This window comes from Chinchilla lanigera, unplaced genomic scaffold, assembly GCF_000276665.1.
Source record: "Chinchilla lanigera isolate Chin_1 unplaced genomic scaffold, ChiLan1.0 scaffold00011, whole genome shotgun sequence".
Taxonomy (NCBI): Eukaryota; Metazoa; Chordata; class Mammalia; order Rodentia; family Chinchillidae; genus Chinchilla; species Chinchilla lanigera.
Window position 1 is genome coordinate 24578283 of NW_004955412.1, and position 21069 is coordinate 24599351.

The 21069-nt window shown below is 37.5% G+C and overlaps 2 protein-coding genes across 3 annotated transcripts in view; both read left to right on the plus strand.

The window, feature by feature from the left end:
• LOC102029164 (olfactory receptor 4D5) overlaps positions 1-4168 on the plus strand; it is an 11865-nt gene extending 7697 nt beyond the window's left edge. The window contains exon 2 of the mRNA XM_005378405.2: positions 3194-4168. Coding sequence (XP_005378462.1) covers positions 3224-4168 — 945 coding nt within the window. The 5' untranslated portion in view covers positions 3194-3223. The remainder of the gene's footprint in view (positions 1-3193) is intronic.
• Positions 4169-11758: 7590 nt separating this feature from the next.
• LOC102020434 (olfactory receptor 147-like) lies at positions 11759-20243 on the plus strand. Of its 2 annotated transcripts, none has more exons than XM_005378631.2 (2): positions 11759-11768; positions 19312-20243. In XM_005378631.2, the coding sequence occupies exons 1-2, from the start codon at positions 11759-11761 to the stop codon at positions 20241-20243; spliced, it is 942 nt and encodes a 313-aa protein (XP_005378688.2). The 2 variants fall into 2 exon arrangements, with proteins under 2 accessions (XP_005378688.2, XP_013366392.1); XM_013510938.1 differs by lacking the exon at positions 11759-11768 and adding an exon at positions 16906-16914 and having other exon boundaries at positions 19308-20243.
• The last annotated feature ends 826 nt before the right edge of the window (positions 20244-21069 follow it).

Below are 21069 nucleotides of genomic sequence, written 5' to 3' on the forward strand. Positions count from 1 at the left end.
TTTTTTTGGTTTTTCTCCGGTACCGGGAACCGAACTCACGACCTTGCGCTTGCCAGGCAGGCGCTTTGCCGCTGAGCTAAATCCCCAGCCCCCTAAATTTGTTCTTTTCCTTAAATATACTGACTATTTATCATTTTCCTCACCAAACAAACATTAGGACCAGTTTTGTTAATATCCAAAAATAACTTACTGGAGACTTTAAATAGGATTATACTAAATCTAGTTTGTTATAATTAAAACAAAATTAATGCATAGAGATTAATAAAGGAAATCAAGGAAGCATGAATTGAGCATGACAAATGTGGGGACTTTGAAGTAGTTTGTTGTGCTTGAGATCATAATGTCTGTGTGAGAGATGCTGGGCACCATACAGAATGATGAAATGGGAATTGGAAGGTGAAGGTTCTGTGCAGATAATTGCACATTTAGTTACAGTAAATCATTTAAGTCTTACTCATTTTAAGTATTAAGTAGTTAGTAGGAGACACTAAATATAAACTCATTGCCTGGAAAAAGAAACAAAACTTTAAAACACAATTTGAAATTGCATTTAAGATTAAATTAGATGGAGTAGATGGAAAAGACATTTCATATTTCCATTAAGGAATGTGAAGGAATTTATGCCAAAATTTTTAGTCAGCTTTTCTACTATCTTTTAAAACATTGTATAACACCCCCCCCCTTAATTTAAAAGTTTACAAATGTTGAGGTAACTGCATTTAGGTGGTGGTTTTACACTTCAATAAATGTTTATAGCTTCCTCTTGCTGTTTTCTATTTGAGTAAGAAATTATTCTTTGGGTAATGTGCACTGACACTCAAACTCTTTGGAGATGGTTTAATTTTCTTTGCCTTCCCTATATTTTCTCCTATATTTTGCCAGAGACTGAAGTTTCTCTATATTTCCAAGGGCCACAAGACAGGAAGTTTTCACTTTCTCATACTTTTCTTATCTAATTTTAGAGAAAACATAAGTTCTTTATTACATCCTTATAGAGTGTAGAAGCAATTTTTCTATTTTGTTTTCCTGTCTATGACTTTAGCATGCTTTTAAACATGCGTATATATATATATATATATATATATATCCTAAACTATCCCAGAGAGCAACTGAGTATGTATTTAGGGGTCTTAGGGTTTATATGTAGCTGTTCTCTGAGAGCCTCATGCACTTGCCAGTGGGGCTTATGGGAGGAAAATGGATTATGGGAGCTTACAGCTGATTTGTTTTTAGGAGGTAGAGTCTGACTTGTTTTTAGGAAGAGGCTAGTCACTGGGGATGTGATTTGGAAAGGTATTTTTCCTTCCTGGCTCTTCCTTTGATGCCCTCTGCTTCCCCATGGCCATGGTATGAGCTGTTCTCCTCAGCTCTCCTCCACAATGCCCCTGTCCCATGCTATCCCACTTTGGAGTCAGCAGAAGATGGACTAAAATCCCTACAAACTGAGTAACCCCCCCCCCCTTTTATCCATTAAGACATGAGTATCAGATATGAAGAAAGTAACTAAAACAAATCTTAGTACCATATAATTGGGGTCATTGCTGTGATGCTGCCTGACCATGTGGTTCAGAAGTCTTTGATAATAGTTCACTGAAGGAATTTGGAAAGGTTTGGAGAAGCTGGATAGAGAAACAGCTCTAAAATTCTGTGAGCCCAGCTTGATGGGAGGTTCTGGTTGAAGCTCAAAAGACCAGAATGTTGACAGTAATGCACCCAATAAAGACAAGGCTCAAGAGGTTTCAGCTGGGAAGGATTCCACTGGCGTTTGTACTCCAGATCATGTGTTATTATTTGGTAGAAAGTTTACCAACATTTTTCTCCTGTCTGGAGATTTTATAGGAAATTAAGAATAAGGGTGGTGGACTAATTAATCAGGCATAGGACATTTCAGCCCAGTGTTCAGGCTGTAGTATGCATACTACTTACTGATTTTAGACAGGTTTGTACTGGGAAGTCAAAAGCAGACAGCACGGGTAAATGATAAAAATTTTGAGTTTCACTACAAAGGAAGCTCCTGTTTGGGCCTGTAAAGCTGGAGAGCTTATTTGCTGTAAAGACTAGTACTTTATTTTTTTATTTTTATTTTTTCCGGTACAGGGAATCAAACTCAGGACCTTGCGCTTGCCAGGCAGGCGCTGTGCCACTGAGCTAAATCCCCAGCCCCAAGACTAGTACTTTAAAAAGCCAAGTACTTTACCCTGGGACAATATGAAGGATGACTTGTAAGGATGGGAGGAATTTGAAAGACCTCATCCTTCACAGATTTAAGAATGGAAAGGTTAAAGACCCCCAAGATACCCCGCTTGAGAAAGGCTGTTTAGGAAATTGGTTTCTTAAGATTCTGCTCATAGTGCTCAACCATTTAGGCATTTACAGGCCCCCGCAGCCATGATATAAAAGAATTTGGCTACTCGTGGAGCTGGTGGCAGCCCTAAGTATCACTTATATGCTGCTTGTTTTATAAGAATACAGAATGCAATAGTTGTGGGGTTAGGGAGGCTTCCACCCAGATTTAAAAAGAAGGCCTGGGAGGTCAGGCAGGGTGTCTCACAGAAGGCAAAGTGTGAAGCTCTGAGAGTGAAGCTGAAAGCACAGTGGAGATCACAGAAAGCTAGAGAACCCAGGAACATGGTGCAGCTGTGACAAGCCACAGGAGTAGGCTAAGCCAGCCTAACAGAGAATCCATAAGTGCTACCATCAACAGCAGTATCATAGGGGTGGGCTGCCCAAGTCCTTTGAAATTCATGTCTTGTCACCAGAACTTCCTGGGGTTCTGAACATGGAACTACAGGACTGAATGTTTGTCCCTCTGGGTTTCAGTCTTTCATTAGCATTATTGCTTTCTATTAGTTTATTCCTCCCTCTTGGAATGAGAATGTCTTTTTGATATTTACAGGAGCTCACAGCTAAGAGTTTGCTTTGAGTCTCAGAGGAGACTTTGGACTTGGAATTTTCAGTGATGATGGAGCTGTTAGGACTTTGGCAACTCTTAGAGATATCTCTGCTATCCTGACTATCATGGCCCTGGTGTTTATCACATCAGTGTATGACATTCACATGCTTAGTGGTTTGTAGAACTACTTGAAAGCATTCTTGTAGTAAGTGAATAGAAGAACATCCCCAGAATGGGAAGGGGAAATTACTTCTGATATCTTTGCAGAAGCCTTGCTAAATATTTCCAATTTTTTGGCAGGTTCATTCACTAGGTCACACCTAGTAACAGATGAATCCAGCAAATCATTCCCAGGTAACAACATTTGTCCTACTGGGACTCTCTCAGGTATGGGGGCTTCGCTTCCTCTTCTTCATTGTCTTCTCAGCTGTGTATCTCATGACAATAACTGGAAACCTTCTTATTGTGGTCATAGTGACTTCTGATACACGTTTGCACACAACCATGTATTTTCTATTAGGCAATCTGTCTTTCTTGGACTTTTCCTACTCTTCCATCACTGCACCTAGGATGCTGGTTGACTTGCTCTCGGGAAATCCCACCATTTCCTTTGGGGCCTGCCTGACTCAGCTCTTCTTTTTCCACTTCATCGGAGGCATCAAGATCTTCCTGCTGACTGTCATGGCCTATGACCGCTATGTTGCCATTTCCCAGCCCCTGCGCTACACACTCATCATGAATCAGACAGTCTGTGGGCTTTTTATGCTAGCATCCTGGGTGGGAGGCTTCATTCACTCCATTGTACAGGTTGCATTGACTATCCAGCTGCCATTCTGTGGGCCTAACAAGCTGGACAACTTTTACTGTGATGTGCCTCAGCTGATCAAATTAGCATGCACTGATACATTTGTCTTAGAGATTCTGATGGTATCAAACAATGGCCTGGTCACCCTGATGTGTTTTCTGGTGTTGCTGGGATCCTACACTGCACTTCTAGTGATGCTACGAAGCAACTCACAAGAAGGTCGCAGCAAAGCCCTGTCCACTTGTGCCTCTCACATTGCTGTGGTGACCTTAATCTTTGTGCCTTGCATCTACATCTATGCAAGACCTTTCAGGACGTTTCCCATGGATAAGGTAGTCTCTGTGCTATACACAATTGTCACTCCAATGCTGAATCCTGCCATTTATACACTGAGAAACAAAGAAGTCATTATGGCCATGAAGAAGCTGTGGAGGAGGCAGAAGGATTTTACTGGTCCCCTAAAGCATTGAGCCCCAGGTTAGCAAAGGCAGGGATCTTAGAATCTAAGAAGTGCTTTAGTATCCCAGTGTGCTTGAGAAGACCTGTGTAGGAGGTAAAATCTTCTTGTCCATTATTTCTTTATTGTTTTGAACCGTAGCCAATCTCTGGTGACCTGCAGTTTTAGACAGTCTAGAACGTGAGAGGATTGTCCTAAAATGACTCCCCATTGTCTCCTAGAGAAAAAGCATCAAGTACAGTATAGAAGTACAACTTGCCTCAGAGATCACTTTCCTAGATCAGCAGGACATTGACCTTGTGAAGAAAGTTCCAGCTACCACAGCGCAGAGGTGGTAATGTTGATGTTTCTTTCCTATTGTCACTTCTTGGATACAGAGTACATTTGTATGGATCAAAATATTTTTAAACTTCTTGGAGATGGACTATCAGGAGGTTAAAATAACTGTAGGGCCTTGAGTCATATTTTAGACTAGCTGGATGTTTCTCAGTGAAAAAGAAAATTATTCTGGGCAAATTTCTTTCGGATAGTTTCTTAAGGTCATCATTGCTGCCATCATTTTCATGGTCATTGTCATCACCATTGCCATCACATCATCATCATCATCACCATCACCATCATCATCCTCATGTACACAGTATTTGTTAAGAACTTATTTTATGTCAGGTATTGTATCAAGTAATTTATGTTCAGTATTTATTTTAATTCAGGATTTTTATCAAGTAGTTTTCTGCATTTTAAAACGTGGATCATTTGCAAGTTAAAGGCATGTAGTAACTTATTTAAGACAACCAAGGTCTATATAATTTTGAAGCTCAAGTTTCAGATGGTATATCTAAAAATTGTTACATCTTTTTGTGAATTCATGTCAGTCAGACTGACATCATGGATAAACTTGGCATTTTAAATTGGACTAGGCCACGGGTGGTTGGGAAACATAAATTAGATATTGGAATACAGGGAATTAAATCATACAGAACTGTATAGAGAGCCCTAACAAGGGCCCAGGAAGTTTATATTTATAATCCCATGGAAAGGTTATTGGAATTCTAGTGAATTAATTCCAATCTACCACTTCCAGTGTAATCCATGTTGAGAATGAAGACACTAAGGCATATTTGTAGTATGGGAGGCCAGGACATCCTAAGTTCAGCTGTTATGATGGCTAACTGGGTCAAGGAAAGGCCTTGACCCAGAGCTGAACCTGGGTTTTGTTAATTCATGAAGGAGGGAGTGGCTTGAGGATGAGTGACTCTGAGAATTGTGGGAAGTACATAAGTGCTATGAGCTGGGCTAGGTAAGAGACCTGAAATCACCTCTGCAATTTGTAGAGAGAACAATATGAAGAAAGAATAATCTGCATAACAACTGAGGTAGTATCTAATGTTTTGAGGTCAGTGCCACAGCTCTGATGTATAATCTTTCATGCAGTACTTAATCATAGTCTCTTATCCCAAGGCTCCATTCCACCAACAGCCTACAGCTCAGCTCTCCATCCCACTCTGGCTCACACATGTTTATTTGGGAGCTAGGGGACCAGGGAAACACTGCCTTCTTGCCTTGCTTTAAAAACTACACAGGAGCACCTCAGCTGAACCAATTTGCATTGCTTAAAGCCAGTTGAAGGGGTCCTAGCCAACTCTGTACATATCAATACATGGAAATAGGGCCAGGTTTAGCCAAAATGGAGATAACTGCTCTTTTTTCAAGAAGAGTCATCCAGATAGCCCACCACATAACTGAATATATTAAGAATGTGGAACTGAGGAAGACAGGTTGGAGAATATAGAGAGAATTTGCTTGACAGGACTAATGTTCAGAAGACTTGTACAGGTGAATGGTTTTTCCATACTTTTGTCCAAAATCCCAGTGTTTTAAATTCAGCAGTCTGTCAAGCTAGCAGAGCCACAGCTGACTGCTTTAATGAAATTTTATTCTCTGGTTCTTAAATACAGAATGGTATTAGAAAATTCATAAGTGCCTCTAGCAGCTTTGATTCAGTTTAAGAGTGATGGAAAATGGTCATTCTGCCTCCAACCAGACTCCTGTATATATCCTATAACCAAGTTAGTTAACTTTCTCTCAACATTTAAAAAATATTTTGGCCTCTACAAATGTGCACTGTGTCTAAGAAGTGACACCAGGAAAGAGACATCAGTTTTACCTCCTCTGCACTGTGGTAGCTGGAACTTTCTTCCCAAGGTCGATGTCCTGCTGATCTAGGAAAGTGCTCTCTGAGGCAAATGGTACTTCTGTACTGCACTTGAACTTTTCTCTCTTTTTCCAGGGCCCCACACCTTTTTATCCCATCTCCATACATAAGAATCTATATTAAGATAAATCAAAGCAGGGTTTGTTACTTAACTTATTTAATCAAACAGTGATAACCTCTTTGGATGTGGGACAGGGAGAACATGATATTCTCATAAATGAATATGTCATCTTAGAATTATGCCATTGCCTATTACTTATCTTTTAGCAAGTAATTTAGCATAAACAAAGTTGCTTCCCACAACAACAGCCAATTATGAAGAAATGTTTAGGATATAGGGCCTAGGACATGGGTCAAAGCACCAAGAGAAAAGACTTGGGGTTAGACAAAAGGTAGTTGGGGTACTGAAAGAGAAGTCATGACAATAATAATACTTCAGTTGTTTAGAGAAAGAGTGTACTTTAGTGGAAAAACATTTCAAGTCGCAAGATTCAAGTGAGAGTTCTCTTAATATAGAATTTAAATTAGCTGCAAGAATTAAGCTTTGTTCCTTTCAACCATGAATTTATAGTAGAACCACATATCTACTCATGCAAATCATATGTAGTTTACTTTGATAACTAATAAGATTTTCTTTATCAGGGTCACTTCACTAGATAGTAGGGAAATATAGCTAAATTTTAAGCAAACCTAGTGTACTTATCTCTGTGCATAAAATCAAATAGTGCTTTTAAATAAATAGTCATTTTCTTTAGAAAACAACTCAGTTCTTAGGATATTTTTCTCCCTTCCCCTCTGTGCTGGGATGCATTCTGGACTCACAAATGAACAGGAATCTAGTTCTGCCTCTTAGTATTCCATTGACCCTTGATGGTAAAGTCTCTACTGGCATAGATTAAAGTTTGGTTTCTCTGTTTGTTCAGGACTGATGATGCTCTCTTTCTAACCTAGTCTCATCTAAGCTTTGCTTTGGTTTATGGACCCCTGATTCATCTCTTGGACATTTTCCATTAATTCCTTGGCCAAAGTTTTCACCCCACAGGGCTCAGTCATCTCATCCTTGACCCATTGGTTCAGACTGCATCTAAATCCTCCTTTGGGGTCATATAGGGTTATAGATTCCATTCACATCTCTTAAAAAGTGAGGGTGGCCCTCCCTTCCCTTTACCACCTTGCTTCTCTTAGACGGCTTTGTTACTACATGCTGGCTTGTATTTTGAACAGCCTGTGGAGCTAGTTCATACAAAAAGCCTCATTGAGAAGCACAAGGAAGACTCCTGATGTCAATCTTCCCCTCAGTATATCTCCAAAGACAGTAGAAGTTCAAGACATATTGAATCATTGACTTCTCTCTGTATTCCTTTATTTTCCCCTTTTCTACTTATTTTATCAGGATCTTTTTTAGGTAAAAATCTACATTTGAATAAGTTTTTCAGGGCTAATACTTGATGTGTCAAGATGACATTAAAAGGAAATAGAAAATCTGTTCTTTCTCAGCCAAAACCAAAATTTCATGACCATGATCTTGATAGAACATCTTAAAACTCATAAGGATTGGACATCTTTTTTGTTCCTACTTACTCTTTATCTTTGTTTCAGTTTCTCTTTCTGAGCTTCATGATGAAATTTTTTGAGTAAAAAAATTTAATGAGTATATGGTTTAAAAAAATGATTTAGATATTTTGGTTTATTGTTTGGAAATAGTTTCCCTGGACTACTAAATAGCTCTCGTAGACTATAAAGACAATGTATCTAAATGCAATGGTAGAGGTTCTGGAAAACTTCAGAAAGATGATGCATAATTAACTCTCTTTTTCTCTGTTAAGGCAGATCGGAACAAAGAATTTCAATACCTCTTGTAGCTTGCAAAAAAATTTTTTTTTTTTGGTCTTTTTGAGACAGGGTCTCACTATGTAGTTCACTCCTCATGCTCTAGTAGAATAAAATGGGGCTGGCGTTGTGCTCACTTGTAGCCTGGGCTGGTCTCGAACTCACAACGATCCTCCTGCCTCAGCCTCCCTAGTGCTGGGATTACAGGCATGTGCCACCATGCCTGGCTGCAATAAAATTGTGAGCTCAGGAATCTAAAGAGATTTATAATCACATAAATTTTAAATTATAAAGCTTCTTGATAGTAGTGTATCTATCTTTTTTTTCATCTAGAAGGGAATATAGTTTTCCAAGACTGTCTGATTTAATCAATAGAGCAAAATTGGAAGAGCAACTGCCAAATGGTGGTCATCTTCCTCTTCTTCTTTCCTGTAAAAACTATTATGTATTCTTTTCTTAAAAAGAGATGAATGTGGATCAAGTTGCCTAGTGGGCACTGACAGTGGGTGAAATTTGGGACGGGGGATTGATCTGGAAACAGGCAACCTGTTTAGGCCATCTGGAGCAATGTAAGAGTTCACTGTGTTCAGAGTCCCTTCTGTTTCTTCAAATGTCTTGGTTGAGGCATGGTGAAATTTATTGGTCCCTGCTATACCACATTTATGTATATTTCACATATATATTGTCAGATACTGTGTCATCTTATATATCATCTCTCTCAATAATCAAGCATTTGTCTATCATCTATCTACATTAAATGATTTTTGCTATCAGATCTGTATTTCTGCCTGAAATTGGTATACAAAGAGGGATAGGAAGCAGTACAGTAATAATATGGATGAAGTTAAACACCAATTCCCCTTCCAGCCTCTTAGTCTCTCCTCATTTGTTTTTGAGACAGAGTCTCATTACGTAGTTCAAGCTGATATTTAACTCACTAGATAGCACAAGCTTTCCTCAAACTTGCAGTGATCCTCCTGCCTCAGTCTCCCAAGTGCTGGGACTATTGACATGTACCACCATAGCTAGTCCCAGTTTCCTTAAAAGCAGGTTTTACTGTTCACATAGGTAAGAAAAGGAAGTTTAATTAATTCTTTTCTGAAGCAAGTGGCAGAAGCAGTTTTATGCCAAGCCTACCTCACTCCAACAAACATGCTACTTCCGTGGTTTAACTCAGGCAGAGAACCACATATTTTAGGGCAATTCACTGGAGTAGGGAGATTAGAGAAGACCTCATTAATAAATTCACCATGAGAAAATTTCACATATATCAAGAATCTTGTTTGAAAATTTATGGCCTTGTGTGTCTTGGTTTAACATAAAATAACAGAAAAGAATTTTGGCTTTTAGTATCTCTAGGGGATTTATTTCATTACTCAGTCTGAAAGCAGTATGGGATTGGAGTATGCATAGCTCCAATTCTGCCATAAAGTGTTATTTTCCTTCCTACAGGCTTCTGTAGATTACAAGAATTCTGTCTTCCTAGCGTAACTAACTTTGCTAACTCAGCTCTCCTCATGCTCTAGTAGAATAAAATGGGGGTGGGAGATGATATCAAAGGAGATAGAATGCCTCCACTTTACCTTACTTTTTCAGCTTTTACCTTAATTTGTGGATATACTGATTTTGCCCTCTGAGTTTTTGGCATCTTGTAAAAATTCTTCTACATATTTTGAAGGATTGGTATCTTGGTTACTTTTCTTTCACTGCTGAGACAAAATACCTGACAGCCCAAATTAAGGAAGGAAAGGTTTATTTAGCTCACAGTTTGTGAAGATTTCAGTCTATACTTGGCACATGGCTGAGGAGTAACAGCGGCACATGACAGAGGAGCAACAGTTCACGGCAGCAGAAAACAGCAAAGACAGCAAAAGCCAAAAGGTAGGAGCAGCAGAGAGCAAGCCTCTTTCCCTCCCTTATATTGTATGCAGGCTACCCACCCCAGGGCAGGTGTAGCACTCACACCCGTTTTCCCAGTATTGGATCATGAGTTAATCACAAACTCTTGAAGCTCACCCCATGCTTTGAGAGGACATCTAGACACAAACCATAACAATTGGGTTTCCTTAGACATCTTGGTTCCAAGATCCTTTTCTCACACCCAGTACCAAATACTCAGAATCACATGGTTTCTGCCTATCAATTAGAGAAAATTTTGGAAAATCTAAGACAAAAAATGAAAATTACCATCAAGTTATTTCATCTAATGGGTAAATAATAAGATGTTGAGAACTTGGACAAAGTTTACTCAGGATCATCTATTAGTGCAGACAACCAGTGTTAAAGATGAGATGCACAGTCATTTTCTCAATTCTGTATGAAGCCACCTTAGCAAAGAGTATTTGCCAAGATAAGGCATCCTGCTTCCAAGGACAAAGAAGAGATGCATTCAAGGGAATGGTCTATTGACATCGTCTTTTGGTTGTTATAAAATACATATACTATAGCCTGTCATCTAACCTTCCCTTCCCTTAACAGTTAATTTGAAAAATTACTTATAAGTTCCCAAGTATTTTCAATAGTTGACTACCAGCATCTCATATAAATGTAGACATCAGTAATATTATCCTTATATGTATGTTGTACATGTTAAATTTTTCATTAAAATTTTTATTAGTACATGTTTATAGTACGTAATTATTACATTTATGGGGAGAACTGGTCCATGCACATAACACATAATACATCTGAATTCTTTTTCTCATTCTTGCATTTTTTCTCCCATTCCTGTGTGCAAAAAGTCTATTGCCTTGTTTCCTATTATCTATGTTTTATTTTGCTCTTTACTTATACTTTGGGTTTCTCGTATAAGAGAAATCATACAGTTAAAATTTGTCATTTTGAACCTCTGAATAATTTTATTGGTTGGCTTCCTTAATGTCTAGGATAATTTATCTAATATCACACAGTTACAAATTACACTGCTCTTGTGCATGGGTTTTTGTGCTTAAGCATTTTTCATTAAAATGTTTTGTGAAAACAAAAAGAGGTAGAAGTATAAAGGACACACACTTTCATCTGATCAGTGTGACTGAATTTACACAATTGGATGGCTATTATTATTGTCTGATGTACAACTGAGGAAACTGGATTTACAGTTTGGATAGAAAATGTCCCCCGAAGGTTCATGTGTTGAAGACTTGGTTTCTAATACAGCAATGCTCAGATGTAGAACATTTGGAAGGAGATTGGATTGAGAATGCTTTAGCTTTAGCAAGAGGAAATCACTGACTGGATGGAGGGTTTGGTGGTGGGACCTAATCAAAGGGGTTGTGTCAAAGGGAATGTCTTTGTAGATTCTATCTTGTCTTTGCCCCATTCTTCTTGGTGTGTGTCTCTCTCTCTCTCTCTGTCTCTCTCTCCCTCTCTCTTTCTCTCTCTGTTTGCTTTCTGACTTTAGTGATGTGAGCTGTCTTTCTTTATTACAACCTTTCAACATGTTGATTCTGCTTCACCACAAGCTTAAAAGCAATAGATCCAGCCAAATATGGAGTGAAACCTCTAACACTATCAGCCAAAATGACCCTTCCCTCAGTTGTTGTTCTCATGTATTTTGTCAGAATGATGAAAAGTTGACCAGCATACTGCAACACAGCAAGTCTGAAAAGAAAATCTCAGAGCTAGAGCTTACGTTAACTGACCCTGGTATCTGATCAAGGCAATGCTAAATGTAACTATGAAACATGGAACTTATGGGTTTGGGATACAATACAATGGCTTGTGATAATAATATCTCTAATATCTCAAAAAAACTTCCAGCTCTCCCAAAGCTGATCCATGGGGCATGGAGAAGGGATCAAAAGCTACACAGCTCAATTATTTGAAATGATAAAAGAGAAAATAAAAGCATCAAATCAATAAACTGCTCAGTGAGCTCAAAGAATATTTAGCTAAACAAATATTGGGCATAATACAATGATCAGTGAGTTTATAGAAGACACTAATAAACTCACCCAACTAAACAAAATGATACAGAATATGATCAGTTTAGCAAACAATAAGAGTCCACGCAAAGGTTATAAACAGAAATCCAGGATTAAAGTTTCTATTGAAAGTATGAGCACCAGAAATGACCAATGCAAGGACAGAGTGTCAGAACTAGAAGACTGGGCTAAGTGAAGCATATAGAACCCCAAATAGCCACAATCAGAGAAGAACCTCTCCACAACGCATCATCGTCATAATCCCGTAAGTCCAACACAAAGAGAGAATCTTAAAAGCTGTTAGAGAAAAACAACAAATCATTTACTAACATAAACTAATTAGAATTACCACAGATTTCTTACCATAATCCTTTAAAGCCAGAAAAGTTTGGGGTGAATTGCTTCCAGCTCCCCCTCCCTTGGAATATAACCCAGATGGATATAACCTACTAAACTATCTCTCATAGTTGATGGAGAAATAAAGTCTTTCTATTTTAAAGAGCACTTTAAGAAATTCATTACCACCAAACCAGCACTCCAAAAAATTCTCAGGGATATCTTAGAAAAAATGAAGTTAACAATGCCAATAGAAAGAACACACTAGCCAGGATGAACAGTAAGAAGATGGGAAGAAATGGAGAATCAGCAAAAGGAAAATAACTCAGTGATGGGAATAAATCAGTAGCTTTCAGTAATTACTCTCAATGTGAGTGGTCTCAATTTCCCAATGAAAAGATATAGATTGGCTAAATGGATCAAGAAGGGTCAATAGTATACTGTGTCCAAGAAATACATTTAAACCAAAAAGAAAATCATAGACTAAAAATAAAAGGATGGAAAAAATAATATGGGAACCCTCAAACAAGCAGGAGTAGCTATCCTATTTTCAAATAAAGTGGATTTCATGCCAAAATTGATCAGAAAAGGCACAAACAGTTACTACAAATTGGTGAGGGAACAATTCAACAGGAATATATAACAATTATAAACATATGTGCACCAAACACCAGTGCACCTAACTTCACAAAAGAGCATTGGACATAAAAGTTTAGATAAACATCAACATAATCATATGGAGGACCTTAGTATCCCACTGTCACAAATAACCAGAGAAAATAAAGAAAAATCAGCAAATAAATATCATAGCTGAACCATCACTTTGAACAAATGAATTTAATAGTTATCTATAAAGTGTTTAACTCAACATCAGCAGAATACACACATTCTTTTCAATAACACATGGATTTTTTTCTCAAAAAATATAAGCACATATGAGGCAATAGAGAATGTTGAAATGCAAAAGAATTAAAATTATCCTGTGTACATTATCAGATTATATCACAATGACATTAGAAATCAACAGCAAAAGAAAGTACAGAAATTAAACCACAGAGATTATGCAAACATATGGACATTAAACACTATTTTCTCAAGTAATCAATGGGTCACAGAAAAATTCGAGAAAAAAATTAGACAGCTATCTCAATCAAATGATAATGCCCATAAAATATACCAGAACCTGTAGCACCCTATGAAAATGATTGTAAGAGGGAAATTTATAACTGTCAATGCCCACATCAGAAAAACAGGGTGAGTTAAGTAAATGTTTTAATGATACACCTCAAAGTCCTATAAAAATAAGAACAATTCAAATCTGAAAGTAGTATAAAGAAAGAAATTATTAAGATTATAGCATAAATTAGTGAAATTGATACTAAAGAAACAATACAAGGAATCAATGAAAAACTATCAGCTATTTATTTGAAACAATAAATAAAATGGACAAACTCTTGGCCAATATTCCCAAAAAAGAAAAAAGACCTAAATCAATGCAATTAGAAGTGAAAAAGGTGAAATCACAGTGGACACTGATGAAATCCAGAAGATTATTAGTAACTATTCTAAAAACTCATATTTTAGAAAATTGAACATTCAGAAGAAATGGATAAATTACTATACACATGAACCAAGAAGATATAAAACCCCTAAGTAACCCAATCAATGAGTGTTTGGTTGATCAGTATTGTACTTCTATATCTGTTTTCATGAGAAGCCACTTTGAAGATATCAATATGTAATACAACAACCATTGTTAATTCCCTACCACTTTGTTTGTAACTCCTTATTTTCTGTACTGTTCTTTTGCGATGTTGTAAAATGTTGTCTGTCTGTTAAAAAAAAAAAACACAACACAGTAAAATTGAAACAGTAATGAAAAACTTACCAAGTAAGAAAAGCTCAGGACCTGATGGATTCACTGATGAATTTTGCAATAACTTCTGAAAAGCTCTAACACCAATACACCTAAAACTCTTTAATGATTGAAAGGGAAAGAGTACTCCCAAAGTCATTCCCAGAAGCTAGTATTATCCTGACTCCAAAAACAGACAAGGATTCAACAAAAAGAAAACTATTACCATTTTCATAGAACTATAGATCAATGTCTTTAATAAACTTAGACACAAAAATACTCAGCAAGATACTGGCAAACAGAATGCAACAAATCTTCAAAAAGATCACACATCATGACCAAATATGCTTCATCCCAGGGATAAAGGAATGATTCAATACTCACCAATCAATATATGTGATACATCACATATACAGAAGCAGGCACACACATACAAAAAAATCACACGATCAACTCTATAGATATAACAAAAAGTTTTGAGAAAGTACAAAATCTATTCATGGCAAAAAAACTCCAACTAGCCAAAGAAACAAAACACCAAACCTGAAGAATATAGACATAGAGGGGCCTTATTTCAATGTGAAAAAGCTATTTATGGCAAACCAATGACCACATCCTATCAAATGTGGAAAAACTAAGTTTTCCCTCTAAAATCAGGAATAAGATGAGGTTGTTCATTATCATCACTTCTGTTCAATACAGTAATCAAGACTTTAGGCATAGCAATCAGGCAAGGGTAAGAAGTAAAAGAGATATGTCTGTAAAAGGAAGAAGTCAAATTCTCATTATTTGTGGACAACGTGATTCTCTGCAGAGAAGACCCAACAAATTCTACAAAAGACTCCTAGAATTAATAATCAAATTCAGCAAGGCAGTAGAATACAAAATCAACACAGAAAAATCAATAACATTGCTGTACACCGACAATAAACTCACTGAGGAAGAAATTAGGAAAACAACAGTATTTACAATAGCATCAACAAAAATTAAGTACTTAAGAATTTACCTAACCAAGGAAGTGAGAGACTTCTACAGTGAAAACTATAGTATTCTGAAAGGAGATTGAAGAGAAGATTAGAAAAATGGAAAGATATCTCCTGTTTCTGGATAGTCTGAACCAATACTGTACAGCCAGAATGGTCATACTTCTAAAAACTGATATCCAAATTTAATGCAATCCTAATAAAAAATACTAACAGCATTCCTCACAGAACTAGAGGAAACAGTCCTAAAATTCACATGGAACAAGGAGTTCCACGATAGTGAAAATAATCCTCAGCAACAGGAGTAAAACAGAAGACATCATAATCCTGGACTTCAAGTTATATTACAAAGCTAAAGTGAAGAAAAAGATACTGGCACAAAACAGACATGTGGATCCATGGGACAGAACAGAGGATGCAGAAAACAGCCTCGCATGTATTCAGCTATCTGATCTTTGGCAAAGGAGCCCCAAACATACTGGAGGACAGATCACTTCTTTAATAAATAGTGCTGGAAAAACTGGCTATCCATATATGGAAGACTGACTCTAGGTCCATTATCTCTCAGCGTTACTAAGCTAAAATCAAGATAGATGAAAAGTCTAAATGTTAAAAGAGAAACACATAATCTGCTGGAAGGTAAAATAGGTAAAACTCTTGAAGGCATAGGTATGGGCAAAGACTTTCTGAACAGAAACCCAGTTGGACAAGAATCAACAAATGGAATCATAGCAATTTAAAAATCTTCAGCACAACAAAGCAAACAACCAACACTATGAAAAAACAGCCTATGAAATGTCAAAAAATTTTGCCAGCTATCCCTGAGAGGGCTAATGCCTAGACTATATAAAGACTCAAAAAACTTAGACCCCCTCAAATAAGAGACTCAATCAAAAAATGGGCAACTGAAATAGTCATGTCTCAGAAGAAGTACAAATTGTCATAAATACATGAAAAAATTGACATTTCTGGCTGTTAGAGAAATATAAATTAAAACAACACTGAGATTCCATCTTTCTCCAGAAAGAATAGTTATCCTCAAGAAAGCAAATAATAAAAATGCTGATGAGGCTGCAGAGAAAAAGAACCTTATATACTGTTGATGGCATTCCAAAATAGTACAACCATTATAGAAATCTCTATGGGGGTTCCTCAATAAAACTAAAACTAGAAATTCCATTTGACTCATCTATTCCCCTTCTCAAAAGAATAACAATATCATATTACAGTGATACATGCAAACCCATGTTTATAGCAGCACAATTCATAATAGATAAGGCTTAGAAGCACAATATGCGTCCATCAACAGATGAATGAGTAAAGAAAATGTGGTATTTATATACAGTGGTACCATACTATCATAAAGGAGGATAAACTTGAGTAATTTGTAGGAAAATTGTGCATTTTGATACCATAAAGCTAAGGGAAATAAATCAGGCAGAGGAGGTTAAATATTGTATCATTTCATTTATTTAACAAAGTACACATGAAGCCCCAAATAAAAGAGAGAAGATAGGAAATAGAGAGGTAGAATTTATGGAAATGGGAAGGGGATCTGGAGTTGGGAGAGACCGGAAGAACGAGGGAAGGGGAAGTAAAAAGACACTGTACATGACTCTAGTCACGTATATATACCAATTCCCTATGATGAATATGCTCATTGTGCATTGCAAATATATACTAATAGAAATTACAGGTAAAAAAATAAAATAAAGAAGGCTGGAACCAAACTCCTTTTGCAGTGGGACTTGATATAACATAAATGTGTGACATAATCTGTTCTTACATTGCAAAAATAAGAGTTCTTAACATTTCCTCAGAAAGCATATATTTTAATGAAATCACATAGTCCTCATCATTGCTGTGGCCCAAAAAATGTTCTGTGAGTACATTTCAAGCTTGCCCTTGGGAATTTTTGGTCTCCTAGTAATTTTCAGGGTCCCAGGAATAATAATCAGTACCTGTTTTAGTAATGGTTGCCTTTGAGGTAATCTTAAGTATACTTGAGGGATCTTCCAATTTTTTCCCAATTATATCTTATTTAGGCATTTACTTAATGTATATTTTGAGTATCCACTAGCAAAACGTGTTGAAAGTTGCAAATAAAAGTTTTAGTGATATTTCTACTCTTTCTGGGTTTTGTTTGTAGTAACAGCACAATTTACCCAAACACCCAGGCTAGTATATTGGGGAATTTTTTGTCTACTTTTTGTTTTATCTACTTTTATACACTTTGTGAGAAGTCCTGCTGGATCTTCCCTTGCAACATCCCTTATATGTGTTTATTTCTTAGAATTACTCACAGTATTCTTGATGATTTGCTGCATTTAAAGAAGGTAATTCTCTGGCTGTTGTAATTGCCTCATAGAGCTCACCCTACTTCCATTTCTCTAATTCTAGACATTCCTTCCAATATCCACAATATTAATCTATCTAAATCAGTACTATGGTCATTTCTGTGCCAAAAACCAAATAAGAGTCTTGGTTTCCTATAGTGGACAGAATCTTCATTTTGGCATTAGAGAGCTTTCTGTACTGCACTGATGCAAATCTGACTCTGGTCCAAGTTAGTGTTGCTGTCCTGCAGGGAGAGACTTTGGGACTCTCCAAGAGCCTGTGAAAGTTCTCTGTGCAACGGTCTTTCTCTGAGCTCGTAACTCTGATTTCGAGGGTGCCAAAAGTATAGCAGTGACTTACCATAGCAGTCTTACTCATGTTTTTCCTGTCTTACATTCTTATCTACAAAAACCAGCCGGCACTGTACATAAGCCTTGTCCCAGAGTCAGGAATTCTGGGTAGTAGCCCGTAGAGGTTCTAGGAAAACATGGGAAGGGAATCTTCTTCTATTCAATCCTTTACCACAATACAAATATTTATTAATAATATATATGCCAGGTTTGGCTCTATGGAGCTATAGACAGAGCCTTGAAGAAAAGACACAATGTCTGCACGTTTTTGGAGTAGGTGCATGAATGTATGCTCATTTCATGTGAGAAGATGGAAGGAACAAATGTATACATAGTATTTCATAGGTGTTGTAGCTACTTCACAGTGATAAAAGCTATAGATGCAAGAAAGGTCACTTTTCTGCTTGGCAATTTCCCTCATTTGGTACGAAACTGAAATGTGTGTAAAATGGTGTAGTTTCAATAAGGCAATGTTTTTTTATCATGAACTACATTGAAAATACAGGATAGATAATGTCTTTTAGCTATAAAGCTTGATCTCTGGGGAGAATACCGGGGAAATGTAGGTCTTCCACGTTTTAATCAGGTCCCTAGGATTTTATGACTCACAAACCTCGTGGGTCGTATTAGCAGGTAGCACTTTGGGCATAAGTAGTTTCTGCTTATCACCCCCAGGTTAAAGAGAAAACTGGGCAGAGCTGTCATCAGAAAATATAATCTGCAATTCATAGCTTCTGAGAGGCTTGGAGACTGAGCGCTGTGTTCTGGTTCCCTCAGCTCAAAATCCATCCAAAGCCCTAAATAATAACAGTGGTAAAAATGATCTCTTTTCACTTTTAAAATTCATCAGAACTATTTGTCCCTCCAGGAGATCAGGGAACAGGAGTGAGTAAGGTCCTTCCCTGAAGAGCCATTGCCAAATGGTGAGCGTTGAACTGAATTTCTTCCACTGTTCTTTTTGCAGACTTCATCTGTAGGGTCTGGTGAGCTCTTCAAGCCCTTTATCTCCTGTCTGCAGAGACTTCACTGATCCTGAGGTGGGGGGGGGGACTATCAAGACAGAAGTGGAGTGGAGATGCTGCACAGCCAGCAGTGTTCCTTGGCTTCTTCAATCTTATCCCCACAGAAATTGCCTTCTATGTGCACTTTTACAATCATGTTTACATATTCTTTTAAAGTGGAGAAAATAAAGGTGAAAAGAAGGGTGGTTTTGATCTCACCCTACTATTCAGGGTCTCAGTCTCATTACAGTGGGGTTTACTGGAGAACTCAAATCTTATTTTAATGTTATTTTGCTACCATTTCAGTCTCACAGATACATGACAGGAAGGAATGGCCTCAGGCAACGGCTCTTCAGTGACTGAGTTTGTCCTGCTTGGTTTGACACAACAGCCAGAGCTCCAGCTGCCTCTCTTCTTCCTCTTCTTGGGAATCTATGTGGTCTCCACACTGGGGAACCTGGGCTTGATTGTTCTGATTGGTCTGAATCCTCACCTGCACACTCCTATGTACTATTTTCTCTTCAACCTTTCCTTTACTGACTTCTGCTACTCCTCTGTCATAACCCCCCAAATGCTGGTGAGTTTTGTAAAACAGAACATTGTCACTTATGCTGAGTGCATGGTTCAGCTCTTTTTCTTTGCTTTCTTTGTTATTAATGAGTGCTGTATTTTGACATCAATGGCCTATGACAGATATGTGGCCATTTGTAAGCCCCTGCTTTACAGAGTCACCATGTCCTATCAGGTCTGCCTCATGTTGATGGTGGGTGGGTATGTGATAGGGTTTACAGGTGCCATGGCCCATACGGCATGCATGCTGAGACTCAACTTCTGTTACGGCAATGTCATCAACCATTACATGTGTGACATACCTCCTCTCCTGAAGCTCTCCTGTACAAGTACCACCATCAATGAGCTGGTGGTGTTCATTGTGGTGGGTGTCAGTATAATAGTGCCTATTCTCACAATCTTTATTTCTTACAGCTTGATCCTTTTCAACATATTTCTAATCCATTCTACAAAGGGCAGGTCCAAAGCACTTAGTACTTGCAGCTCTCACATAATTGCTGTTTCTCTTTTCTTTGGATCAGCAGCATTCATATATTTTAAATCTTCTACTGGGTCTGAGGATGAAGATAAAGTATCCACAGTTTTTTACACCATTGTGGGGCCAATGATGAACCCTTTCATCTACAGTTTCAGGAACAAAGATGTGCAAGCTGCGTTGAGTAAGACTTTGAAGAAAAGGGTGCTGCCCTAATACAGTGGTACCTTGGCTCATGAATATAATTCTTTCCATGATTCTGGCCACAAACCAAATTGAAAGAGAGTCAAATGAAATTCAATTGTCAGGTTAAGTGCTGACCTTCTGGAAAAATTTGATTCAGTTATCATCCAATTTGGTTTGCAACCAGAATCATGGAGAGAATTAGGTTCGTACACCAAGGTACCACCGTAGAAGTTATATTGGTTATAGATGGCAAATCCTAGTAAGACACATGATATATAAAGCCATAAAGAGAAGAGTAAGAAATGATGAAAAAATGAAAATGATTGAAATAATAGGGGAAATTGAATAATTATAGAAATAATTTCACATCTGTAAACAGCATAAGGAAGAGGGTGATCATTCCTTCATTGTTTCAGAGGGTAGGAAGAATAGTTCAGTCTGTAATTCTACAGCTGTATTCAGAAATTATAAAGTTTTCAGAAGAAACAGCTTCATAATAGTAAATCCATCAATGGAAAGGTTATGAAAATTTTGACTCACACATAGAATTCCTGTGAAGTTGTGTCACAGAGACACTGACTTTGGTGCATTGAGAGCCAGTCATGTACATGTTCATTTACTAAATCTCTGTTAAGCACTGTTGGGGATTTTGTTTTGGGAAATTCCTCTGTTTCCTAAAAGTGAAGCATGGAGGAACGCTTTTCTCATTCATGTCCCTGGTCCCATCTCACTTTATTCTCAAGGGAATTTTGAAAAAGGAAGATGCAGATTTTATTCTGATCCTAGTTCCTAAAGACAAGAAAGTGTAAAAACTGTTTAAAGCAACCTAAAGGATAAAGAAATCCTATATTGAATT